Below are 13,913 nucleotides of genomic sequence, written 5' to 3'. Positions count from 1 at the left end.
GGACACAATGCAGATAGCCCGGTTAGCCAATGTGCGGGAGCACTGGTTGGTTGGGCCAATTGAGGTAGTATGTACTGTACATGAATGTATAGTTAAAGTGACTAAGCATATATGATAGACAGAGAGTAGCAGCAGCGTAAAGGTGAGGTGGGTGGGGGAGCTCACAATGCAAATAGTCCGGGTAGCCATTTGATTACCTGTTCAGGAGTCTTATGGCTTGGGGGTAAAAACTGTTGAGAAACCTTTTTGTCCTAGACTTGGCACTCCGGTACCGCTTGCCATGCGGTAGTAGAGAGAACAGTCTATGGCTGGGGTCTCTGACAATTTTTAGGGCCTTCCTCTGACACCGCCTGGTGTAGTCCTCACAGATATTATTAACCCTGTTATTAGCAGGACAATATATATTGGTCATGGCTCCCGAGTGGCGCACAATGGGATTGCCTTGCAGTTTTCCAGCTGTATCCACTGAAATAGCGGTGGGCGCGCGAGGTTCAAGGCACTTGGGCAGGGGGCACGGGATGGGCCGCAGAGCTGCGCACAGAGACGGACCTAGCCCATGGGGAAAGGACTAGGGAAACGTCCCCACCGTTCTTAGTGCCAGTCTGCACGTTCAAACTAAAACAATGTAACTAATAATGGCGTGAAAAATGCCCCTTAGATATGAATTTGGAGGGCAGATATTATTAAATATTAAACCTCTCACTAAAGGCGTCAGTCAAAAGTGAAACTTAAATCCGAACTGGATTTAACGAAAAATTACATGAAAAGCACACATTTGTAAATCCCAAACTCTAAAAGTAATTGGAAAGGTAGATACAAATTATTTGACATTGAGCTTACAATAAAGAATGTAAACAAGATGTAAACAAGATGCTGAGTTTTTATTTACAATAGTGATGGACAGCTAGTTTGAAAACAGGTTTTCAAACACTTGTAGCCTGATTAACAGGACAATAGACTCTTTATAGGCCAGCTACTGTAGGTGTGAACATCCCCCTACTTGCAATGTATTCGATGCTTAAGTACTCTTAAGTGTTACACTTGCGAATAGCACGGTCAGTGACAAAAATCCCCAAGTCTAACAGTATTTTTGAAATGTCTCCAGTAGATTTTCCATTTCACCTGAAAGCTCTAATCTGCTCACTTAAATGAATAGAGATCCTGGTCATGGTGCTACAGTATGTTGTTACAGCATAATCAAAGTGAGGACAATCGGCGATCTGCTGTGTACTTATGGCCTATTGTAAGCTGAAAGTCACACCTTTCCAGTACTCCTCACCCCGCCCCAAACTCCACCCTTAACACAGTTACCATTCAAAAACAAGCTGTTTATCTAAAAAAAAAATGACATTGTGACCAAAGAGAAGACGATATGGACATTGTTTTCATCAAGCCAGCTTCTTTCTATGATGCTACCCATTCCAGGGTTAAGACCGTAACCACGAGAGGACTTGAAAATGAGCCGGAGCTGAGAGGATCACCAAAAGTATTTGTTACAGTGCATTTAAAAAAAAAAAGATATAGCCTAGCAATGTGTAGACATACTGTGTAATAAAATCGATAATTAAATAAAGGTAAAATTAAATTAAAATAAAAAACGAATTATTGTGTACTAAAAACGTGAATGCATTTATGCAGAGCATACAACCATGCCGACAACCATCCGTGGAGATCAGTGGACAAAGGGCTGAACAACGGGCCGCACCGAAAAAACGCATGGTTGCCAAGAAAGCGGTCAGCTTTGCTAGATTCTTATGTGTACGCAGCATGTGTGTTGGAGTCACTTTTAATTCTTAGTTGATCTACCGTTTCTATCATAGGCCACTGTAATCGATGGGTGCTCAGGGCGGTACCATTCTACTCATCTGATGAAGGTGCACATGAATCAGATTCAAACTTTGAAGACTGAGATCGAGTCATTGAAGGCAGACCAGCAGAAAGAGAAACATTATCTGAGGGCAGAGATACGGGTAACAGCTGATGCATTGGTCCAGAGCCACGCCGCATTGGCGGAGAGTCAGGCGGAGAACGACACGTTGAAGAGGGCGAGGAACAAGGTGGAGTCTCAATCCATGCCAGGCACACCTGTGAGCTCTGGAACTCCCCCTCCGACAGGCAGAGTCAACATACCTGGCGGGTTCGTCAGGTCGTCGGTTCACCCTGACATTTCCATTCCTCTTCTGACAACAGAACTTGACCAACTGCTCACCAGGCACAGCATGGACCGTTCGGACCGTTATGCTGTTTTGCTATTCCAAGGATGTGTAACCGAAGAGCGATACCATGAGTGGGCACAGAATACCAACTGGGATGGATCCCGAGGCAAATGTTGCTTACTCGTGAACCTCCGGGTGTTCATCACTTATCATACTGTGCCTCAGAAGTTTCTGTCCATGACTGAAGCAACCCGAAAAAACATTAAAGACAGAGTTAATGAGTACTTCAGGTCACCGAGAAAGTCTGGACATGGCTTGCCCTCCCTTATGCAAGGAATTAGGCACTTTCCCATGTTTACTACAGTATGTACTGTAGGCTATGTTTACTTGTCAGACTGCACCAGTAATAAACATGCTTTATTATCCAAATGTAAAAGCATATACTGTACAATACTGTATTTCTTAATCAGCATCTTTATGCTTTTGTTAATAAAATAATGATAAACATACTCTTTCAAAATGCAGATGTTTATTTAGTTACGGATCCATAACGAATTACTATGGGAATAAATATCACTGAATTACAGAAATATTGGGAGTCCCATAGGGCGACACAAAATTGGCCCAGCGCTTTTCTCCCTCTAAAAACAGAAATAAATGTTTTGGCCTTTACAAATATTATTTTGGCATTTATTCAGATTACAATTGCTCACTTTTGTTTATTTGAAAATGAAATAACCTCAAATATCATTATATATTATGAAGTTGATGGCACAATCATATAGCCTGGCACCTACATAAAGCTGAGTGACTCACTCATTCATGGCTTTGGATCAAAATAAATAAGTACCAATATTCTTTCTGATAGTCTTTATTAAATAAATGTTTTGGTTATCCTGACCTGGACTGTCACGCCCTGATCTGTTTCATCTGTCCTTATGCTTGTCTCCACCCCACTCCAGGTGTCGCATATCTTCCCCATTATCCCCTGGGTACTTATACCTATGTTCTCTGTTTGTCTGTTGCCAGTTCGTCTTGTTTGTCAAGTCAACCAGCGTTCTGTCTCAGCTCCTGCTTTTCCCTAGTCTCTCTTTTTCTCGCCTACTGGTTTTGACCCTTGCCTGTCCCGACTCTGAGCCCATTTGCCTGACCACTCTGCCTGCCCCTGACCCTGAGCCTGCCTGCCATCCTGTACCTTTGCCCCTTCTCTGGATTATCGACCTCTGCCTGCCTTGACATGCCCGTTGCCTGCCCCTGTTTCTGTAATAAACATTGTTACTTCAACACAGTCTGCATTTGGGTCTTACCTGAAACGTGATATGGACACCATGTACAGTATTATAATAGCCCTCCTGATTGGCGCAGCAGTCTAAGAAACTGCATCGCAGAGCAAAATGCGTTGCTACAGATGCAGGTTCGATACCCATGCCGGCCGCCAACAGGAGACCCATATGTAATTATTGGCGGTTTTTGCGATATACTGTAGGCCTACCGTTGGCGACATGAGTCTCACTAGTGTTGAGTAATGTGCTGTTAGAAGTGGTGTAGGTCTTATTTATTTAAAGAGCATATTGAAGTTAGAAGCAGTAGGATTTGAAGCAATAGCCTACCCGCTGTGGTCAACAATTTTAGCACCATTTCGCGCTGCTCTGAGACAAGCATGGGAACTGGTCTTGATAAATCAATGAGATTTTTATTTTCACTGAATCTCCATTTGGGTATTGGTTAGACTACAATTAGGGTGTAGTAATGTTATGCTCTTAGTACTGTAGCCTACTCCCGACCGTCATGTTGTACAGCGGGTTTTTTGTTTTTCTTGGAATAGAAACACCATAATATTAAGCAAATTATTAAGCAAAATTTCTTAGAATCAGTCCCATATGCTATGTTCTTACAAAAAAATATTAAATTCTCTAGTACAGCCACTATTGAAGGCTATCAAATGCTTCTCAAATATGCCGTTTGGTGGTCAAACTAGCACTAACTAGCTTTAATGGTTACAATGGCTGACACTTAAATAACGTGCCATAGAATTATGCGGCACCATGCAAGCCATGCTGCAGTACGCTGCAACCTTTAAAGGATGAATCACTGTATATATCCATAAAATGATGCTGATTCTTGATTTCGACTGGCTGAGAAGCTGCCAGCCTGTCTGTCTCATCCCGACTCCCAACTCCTAACACGTTTATTACTATGTGACAGCTGGAGATCGAATTTAAATATTGAAACAATGTTGCAAATGTTGGAGAGACAGACAACAAGGTTTATACAAATCTCCGCTGTTGAAAATGAAATGTTAGTCTAAAAGAAATGTGAGATAATGTCTAGATGATTTTTATAGTGGAGATTAAGTCTATAAATTGCCTGGCTGGTCTGATGAGACAGTGGATTGCGCAGTCAGATGGAACAAAATAGCCATTTTAACATCATAGATTTAGCCGGTGGTAACTTGTGGAATAGACACCGGCTGGAATGCGGTTTTAACCAATCAGCATTCAGGACTAAACCCACCCATTGTATAAATGTTTTTATTAACTGGGTGGTTCAAGCCCTGAATGCTAATTGGCTGACAGCCGTGGTATCTCAGACCGTATACCACGGGTGTGACAAGATATTTATTTTTACTGCTCTAATTACGTTGGTAACCAGTTTATAATAGCAATAAGGCACCTCAGGGGTTTGTGATATATGGCCAATATACCACAGCTAAGGGCTGTGTCCAGGCACTCCGCGGTGCGCCGTGCCTAAGAATATAGGTACAGTATATTGGCCATATACCACACCCCTTGTGCCTTATTGCTTAATTACATTCCAACCCTACCCCTTTGGCTCTGTCTATTCATCTGTCAATCTCCCTGTCTGTGTGTCTTTGGTGGAAAAAAGTTGACACTTTTTATGACCAGCTATGTGTTATGCATTACAAAGGCATAGTGCATTATGAATGAAAGCATTACAGCCTTTTGAGCATTCGCAGACTGCTATAAACAGAAACAAGCTGTTATGAACGGTTATAGCAAGCATAATAATGCATACTCATACTTTGAATGTGAACTCAACATAATGTGACTAAGGGGATAGGTTGAGTTTATCAAAGAGCTCACCTGACAGACAGACTCTGGTTACAGGAGGCTGTGGGGCAGCCGGTGACCTCCTAAAAACACAGAAGAGAGAGGAGAGAAACACTGGATATCAGTGCGGCACTGTACACACGTACACATACATGTGTGCATGGACAAATGCATACCTGCGAGGAAACACACACATACTTTGATATAGCTAAATATAGTTCATTATCATGGGATTTAAGTATCAGTCCTGTGGTAATGCTAATATCTGTGTGTGTGTGTGTGTGTGGGGGGGGGGGGGGGGGTGGCAATATTGACTCAATGTCTGCTGGTCATACAACAGTCAATCACCCACTTCAATGGTCTGTCACTCAAACTCAGCTCTTAAAACTCTATTATCACGTGTTTGCAAAAGTTATTAGCTTGAGGACTTCGCTTTTAGGATTTTGTATTTACAATACAATCACTTTGCCTTGCATACAGACAGTGGTTGTTTCAGACCCCTATCTACATCATACACACACATACATATATACACATATATACACATATATATATATATTCACACATATACACACACACACATATATATATATATATATATATACACACACACATATACACACACATATATATATATATATATATATATATATATATATATATACACACATACATACATACATACACAAACACACACATATATATATATACACACACACACACACAAACATATATATATACACACACAAACATATATATACACACACACACACACAAACATATATATATATATATATATATACTCACACACCATATACACACACACATATACACACACATATATATATATATATATATATATATATATTAATATATATACAGTGGTGCAAAAAAGTATTTAGTCAGCCACCAATTGTGCAAGTTCTCCCACTTAAAAAGATGAGAGAGGCCTGTAATTTTCATCATAGGTACACTTCAACTATGACAGACAAAATGAGAAGAAAAAAAATCCAGAAAATCACATTGTAGGATTTTTAATGAATTTATTTGTAAATTATGGTGGCAAATAAGTATTTGGTCAATAACAAAAGTTTATCTCAATACTTTGTTATATACCCTTTGTTGGCAATCACACAGGTCAAACGTTTTCTGTAAGTCTTCACAAGGTTTTCACACACTGTTGCTGGTATTTTGGCCCATTCCTCCATGCAGATCTTCTCTAGAGCAGTGATGTTTTGGGGCTGTCGCTGGGCAACATGGATTTTCAACTCCCTCCAAAGATTTTCTATGGGGTTGAGATCTGGAGACTGGCTAGGCCACTCCAGGACCTTGAAATGCTTCTTACGAAGCCACTCCTTCGTTGCCCGGGCGGTGTGTTTGGGATCATTGTCATGCTGAAAGACCCAGCCACGTTTCATCTTCAATGCCCTTGCTGATGGAAGGGCAAATCTCACGATACATGGCCCCATTCATTCTTTCCTTTACACGGATCAGTCGTCCTGGTCCCTTTGCAGAAAAACAGCCCCAAAGCATGATATTTCCACCCCCATGCTTCACAGTAGGTATGGTGTTCTTTGGATGCAACTCAGCATTCTTTGTCCTCCAAACACGACGAGTTGAGTTTTTACCAAAAAGTTATATGTTGGTTTCATCTGACCATATGACATTCTCCCAATCCTCTTCTGGATCATCCAAATGCTCTCTAGCAAACTTCAGACGGGCCTGGACATGTACTGGCTTAAGCAGGGGGACACGTCTGGCACTGCAGGATTTGAGTCCCTGGCGGCGTAGTGTGTTACTGGTGGTAGGCTTTGTTACTTTGGTCCCAGCTCTCTGCAGGTCATTCACTAGGTCCCCCCATGTGGTTCTGGGATTTTTGCTCACCGTTCTTGTGATCATTTTGACCCCACGGGGTGAGATCTTGCGTGGAGCCCCAGATCGAGGGAGATTATCAGTGGTCTTGTATGTCTTCCATTTCCTAATAATTGCTCCCACAGTTGATTTCTTCAAACCAAGCTGCTTACCTATTGCAGATTCAGTCTTCCCAGCCTGGTGCAGGTCTACAATTTTGTTTCTGGTGTCCTTTGACAGCTCTTTGGTCTTGGCCATAGTGGAGTTTGGAGTGTGACTGTTTGAGGTTGTGGACATGTGTCTTTTATACTGATAACAAGTTCAAACAGGTGCCATTAATACAGGTAACGAGTGGAGGACAGAGGAGCCTCTTAAAGAAGAAGTTACAGGTCTGTGAGAGCCACAAATCTTGCTTGTTTGTAGGTGACCAAATACTTATTTTTCACCATAATTTGCAAATCAATTCATAAAAAATCCTACAATGTGATTTTCTGGATTTTTCCCCCTCATTTTGTCTGTCATATTTGACGTGTACCTATGATGAAAAGTACAGGACTCTCATCTTTTTAAGTGGGAGAACTTGCACAATTGGTGGCTGACTAAATACTTTTTTGCCCCACTGTACACACACATATATACATACATATATACACACACACACACACACACAAATATATACATACATATATATATATATACACACAGACACAGACACACACACACACACACACACACACACACACACACACACACACACACACACACACACACACACACACACACACACACACACACACACACACACACACACATATACATACATATATATATACACACACACACACACACACACACACACACACATACATATACATACATATATATATATACACACACACACACACACACACACATACATATATACACACACATACATACATACATACATACATACATACATACATACATACATACATACATACATACACACACAAATATATACATACATACACACACATACACATATATATACACACACAAACATTTACATATACACACACACACACACACACACACACACACACACACACACTGCTCAAAAAAATAAAGGGAACACTTAAACAACTCAATGTAACTCCAAGTCAATCACACTTCTGTGAAATCAAACTGTCCACTTAGGAAGCAACACTGATTGACAATACATTTCACATGCTGTTGTGCAAATGGAATAGACAACAGGTGGAAATTATAGGTAGTTAGCAAGACACCCCCAATAAAGGAGTGGTTCTGCAGGTGGGGACCACAGACCACTTCTCAGTTCCTATGCTTCCTGGCTGATGTTTTGGTCACTTTTGAATGCTGGCGGTGCTTTCACTCTAGTGGTAGCATGAGACGGAGTCTACAACCCACACAAGTGGCTCAGGTAGTGCAGCTCATCCAGGTTGGCACATCAATGCGAGCTGTGGCAAGAAGGTTTGCTGTGTCTGTCAGCGTAGATTCCAGAGCATGGAGTCGCTACCAGGAGACAGGCCAATACATCAGGTGATGTGGAGGAGGCCGTAGGAGGGCAACAACCCAGCAGCAGGACCGCTACCTCCGCCTTTGTGCAAGGAGGAGCAGGAGGAGCACTGCCAGAGCCCTGCAAAATGACCTCCAGCAGGCCACAAATGTGCATGTGTCTGCTCAAACGGTCAGAAACAGACTCCATGAGGGTGGTATGAGGGCCCGACGTCCACAGGTGGGGGTTGTGCTTACAGCCCAACACCGTGCAGGACGTTTGGCATTTGCCAGAGAACACCAACATTGGCAAATTCGCCACTGGCGCCCTGTGCTCTTCACAGATGAAAGCAGGTTCACACTGAGCACGTGACAGACGTGACAGAGTCTGGAGATGCCGTGGAGAACATTCTGCTGCCTGCAACATCGTCCAGCATGACCGGTTTGGCGGTGGGTCAGTCATGGTGTGGGGTGGCATTTCTTTGGGGGGCCGCACAGCCCTCCATGTGCTCGCCAGAGGTAGCCTGACTGCCATTAGGTACCGAGATGAGATCCTCAGACCCCTTGTGAGACCATATGCTGGTGCGGTTGGCCCTGGGTTCCTCCTAATGCAAGACAATGCTAGACCTCATGTGGCTGGAGTGTGTCAGCAGTTCCTGCAAGAGGAAGGCATTGATGCTATGGACTGGCCCGCCCGTTCCCCAGACCTGAATCCAATTGAGCACATCTGGGACATCATGTCTCGCTCCATCCACCAACGCCACGTTGCACCACAGACTGTCCAGGAGTTGGCGGATGCTTTAGTCCATGTCTGGGAGGAGATCCCTCAGGAGACCATCCGCCACCTCATCAGGAGCATGCCCAGGCATTGTAGGGAGGTCATACAGGCACGTGGAGGCCACACACACTACTGAGCCTCATTTTGACTTGTTTTAAGGACATTACATCAAAGTTGGATCAGCCTGTAGTGTGGTTTTCCACTTTAATATTGAGTGCGACTCCAAATCCAGACCTCCATGGGTTGATAAATTGGATTTCCATTGATTATTTTTGTGTGATTTTGTTGTCAGCACATTCAACTATGTAAAGAAAAAAGTATTTAATAAGATTATTTATTTCATTCAGATCTAGGATGTGTTGTTTAAGTGTTCCCTTTATTTTTTTGAGCAGTATATATATATATATATATATATATATATATATATATATATATATATATATATATATATATATATATATATATATATTTAGTTCTGGGACACTGTAAAGTCCTTGGAGAATAAGAGCACCTCCTCCCAGCTGCCCACTGCACTGAGGATAGGAAACTCTGTCACCACCGATAAATCCACTATAATTGAGAATTTCAATAAGCATTTTTCTACAGCTGGCCATGCTTTCCACCTGGATACCCCTACCCGGTCAACAGCACTGCACCCCCCACAGCAAGTCGCCCAAGCATTCCCCATTTCTCCTTCTCCCAAATCCAGTCAGCTGATGTTCTGAAAGAGCTGCAAAATCTGGACCCCTACAAATCAGCCAGGCTAGACAATATGGACCCTTTCTTTCTAAAATTATCTCCTGAAATTGTTGCAATCCCTATTACTAGCCTGTTCAACCTCTCTTTCGTGTCGTCTGAGATTCCCAAAGATTGGAAAGCAGCTGCGGTCATCCCCCTCTTCAAAGGGGGACACACTCTTGACCCAAACTGCTACAGACTTATATCTATCCTACCCTGCCTCTCTGAAGTCTTCGAAAGCCAAGTCAACAAACCGATTACCAACCATTTCGAATCCCACCGCACCTTCTCCGCTATGCAATCTGGTTTCAGAGCTGGTCATGGGTGCACCTCAGCCACGCTCAAGGTCCTAAACGATATCTTAACCGCCAACGATAAGAAACAATACTGTGCAGCCGTATTCATTGACCTGGCCAAGGCTTTCGACTCTGTCAATCACCACATCCTCATCGGCAGACTCAACAGCCTTGGTTTCTCAAATGATTGCCTCGCCTGGTTCACCAACTACTTCTCTGATAGAGTTCAGTGTGTCAAATCGAAGGGCCTGTAGTCTGGGCTTCTTGCAGTCTCTATGGGGGTGCCACAGGGTTCAATTCTTGGGCCGGCTCTTTTCTCTGTATACATCAATGATGTTGCTCTTGCTGCTGGTGAGTCTCTGATCCAACTCTACGTAGACGACACCATTCTGTATACTTCTGGCCCTTCTTTGGACACTGTGTTAACTACCCTCCAGACGAGCTTCAATGCCATACAACTCTCCTTCCGTGGCCTCCAACTGCTCTTAAATACAAGTAAAACTAAATGCATGCTCTTCAACCGATCGCTGCCTGCACCTGCCCGCCCGTCCAGCATCACTACTCTGGACGGTTCTGACTTAGAATATGTGGACAACTACAAATACCTAGGTGTCTGGTTAGACTGTAAACTCACCTTCCAGACTCACATCAAACATCTCCAATCCAAAGTTAAATCTAGAATTGTCTTCCTATTTCGCAACAAAGCATCTTTCACTCATGCTGCCAAACATACCCTCGTAAAACTGACCATCCTACCGATCCTCGACTTCGGCGATGTCATTTACTAAATAGCCTCCAATACCCTACTCAATAAATTGGATGCAGTCTATCACAGTGCCATCCATTTTGTCACCAAAGCCCCATATACAACCCACCACTGACTGCAACCTGTATGCTCTCGTTGGATGGCCCTCGCTTCATACTCGTCGCCAATCCCACTGGCTCCAGGTGATCTACAAGACCCTGCTAGGTAAAGTTCCCCCTTATCTCAGCTTGCTGGTCACCATAGCAGCACCCACCTGTAGCACGCGCTCCAGCAGGTATATCTCTCTGGTCACCCCCAAAGCCAATTCCTCCTTCGGCCGCCTCTCCTTCCAGTTCTCTGTTGCCAATCACTGGAATGAACTACAAAAATCTCTAAAACTGAAAACTCTTATCTCCCTCGCTAGCTTTAAGCACCAGCTGTCAGAGCAGCTCACAGATTACTGCACCTGTACATAGCCCATCTATAATTTAGCCCAAACAACTACCTCTTCCCCTACTGTATTTATTTATTTTGCTCCTTTGCAACCCATTATTTCTATTTCTACTTTGCACTTTCTTCCACTGCAAATCTACCATTCCAGTGTTTTACTTGCTATATTGTATTTACTTCGCCACCATGGCCTTTTTGCCTTTACCTCCCTTATCTCACCTCATTTGCTCACTTTGTATATAGACTTATTTTTCTACTATATTATTGACTTTATGTTTGTTTTACTCCATGTGTAACTCTCTCTTGTTGTATGTGTGAAACTGCTTGCTTTATCTTGGCCACGTCGCAATTGTAAATGAGAACTTGTTCTCAACTTGCCTACCTGGTTAAATAAAGGTGAAATAAAATGTTTAATATATATATATATATATATATATATATATATGTGTGTGTGTGTGTGTGTGTATGTATGTATGTATATACACACACACACACACACACACACACACACACACACACACACACACACACACACACACACACACACACACACACACACAGGGGTCTGGAATTAGACACCCTTAATAAAGACGAGCAAAAATTACTGCATAAAATAATTCAAATACTGAGCTACACTCTCCGGACAGTTTATTAGGTTCACGAAGATGGATTGCGCCTGAAGACAGTGAGTCAAATGGCCTTGGCTTACTATATAAAGCAGGCAGACAGGCATTGAGGCATTCAGTTACTGTTTGATTGAATGTTAGACTATGCAAAACAAGTGACCTAAGCAACTTTGAACGAGATATGATCGTCGGTGCCAGGTGTGCCGGATCCAGTATCTTCGAAACGGCTGCCCTCCTGGGCTTTTCACATATGACTGTGACTAGGGTTTCCAAAAAATGGTGTGACAAACAAAAAGTATCCAGTCAGCGGCAGTCCTGTAAGCGAAAACATCTCGTTGATGAGAGAGGTCGAACGAGAATAGCAAGAATCATGCAAGGTAATAGGCGGGTCACAAACAGGCAAATAGCGGGGAGGATAACAGTGGTGTGCAGAACGGCATCTCATCGATCCTTGTCATGGATGGGCTATTGAAGCAGACGACCACACCGGGATACAATTCTATCAGCAAAAAACAAGAAGAAGCGGCTCCAGTGGGCACGCGATCACCAACACTGGAGAAATGAGGAGTGGAAAAACATTGCGTGGTCTGACGAATTCCGGTTCCTTATGCGTCATGCTGATGGCAGAGTCATGATTTGGCGTAAGCAGCATGAATTCATGGACCCATCTTGCCTGGTGTCAACGGTGCAGGCTGGTGGCGGTGGTGTACCGCCGTCCAATATGCAGCAAGTGCGTAATACCATAGCGTCAGTGTGGACCAACATACCTGTGGAATGTTTCCGACTTGTAGAATCCATGCCCTGAAGAATTCAGGCTGTTCTGGAGGCAAAGGGGGGTCCGACCAGGAACTAGATGGGTGCACCTAAAACTGGCTGGCGAGTGTATATTGTTTTATATTAATAAAATTGCTCAGGAAAGAGATTGTTTAGCAAGTAAAACATCAACATTTTTGACACTCCTGTTTTCAGTACCTTTCAAAACCTCACCTGTTAGGATAATGGCACTGAGCCTTTTTCTAAAATGTTTTGAGTTGGAAAATACATTGGGAAGGATCTTAGATACTTCTTCCATACAGATCCTTGCTATCCTTCATCTGTGCTCATAGACTGCCCTCTTCAATTGAAACCACAGGCTTTCAATGGGTTTCAAGTCCGAAGACGGCGATGGCCATTGCAACATTTAGATTTTGTGGCGTATTAACCATTACTTTGTGGATTTTGATGTTTGCTTGGGGTTATTGTCTTATTGGAAAATCCACTTGCGGCCAAGTTTAAGGTGAGGCAACCAGCTTTTGGCAAAAATGTCCTGGTTCTTGGTAAAGTCCATAATGCCACTGACCAGTGGAAGCAAAATATTCCCATAACATCAATGACCCACCATCATATTTTACAGTAGGTATGGGGTTCTTTTCTACTGATGCATTCTCATTTCGATGCCAAACCCACCACTGGTGTGCGTGGCCAAAAAGCTCTGTTTTCATGTCATCTGACCAAAGCACCAGTTCTAATCCAAGTGCCAATGCCGTTTAGCAAACTCCAGGCGTTTACATTGATTGGATGACATGAAAATAAAGCTCTTTGGCCAGACACCAGTGGTGGGTTTAGCGTCAAAATGAGAATAAATAATTTCAGACCCCACTGTATGTGTGCATTCGGAAAGAATTCAGACCTCTTGACTTTTTCCACATTGTGATGTTACAGCCTT

The 13,913-nt window shown here is 42.9% G+C and overlaps 1 protein-coding gene across 1 annotated transcript in view; it reads right to left on the bottom strand.

Annotated features, from left to right (window-relative positions):
- LOC106568722 (3',5'-cyclic-AMP phosphodiesterase 4B) overlaps positions 1-13,913 on the bottom strand; it is a 173,249-nt gene that overhangs the window by 45,448 nt on the left and 113,888 nt on the right. Inside the window, exon 7 of the mRNA XM_014139302.3 lies at positions 5,261-5,310. Within this exon, the coding sequence (XP_013994777.1) occupies positions 5,261-5,310 (50 nt within the window). The remainder of the gene's footprint in view (positions 1-5,260; positions 5,311-13,913) is intronic.

The sequence above is a fragment of the Salmo salar genome, chromosome 14 (genome assembly GCF_965601325.2).
Source record: "Salmo salar chromosome 14, fSalSal1, whole genome shotgun sequence".
NCBI classification, from domain to species: Eukaryota; Metazoa; Chordata; class Actinopteri; order Salmoniformes; family Salmonidae; genus Salmo; species Salmo salar.
Note: the sequence above shows the minus strand (reverse complement) of the source record. Positions and strands in the feature narration are given on the sequence as shown.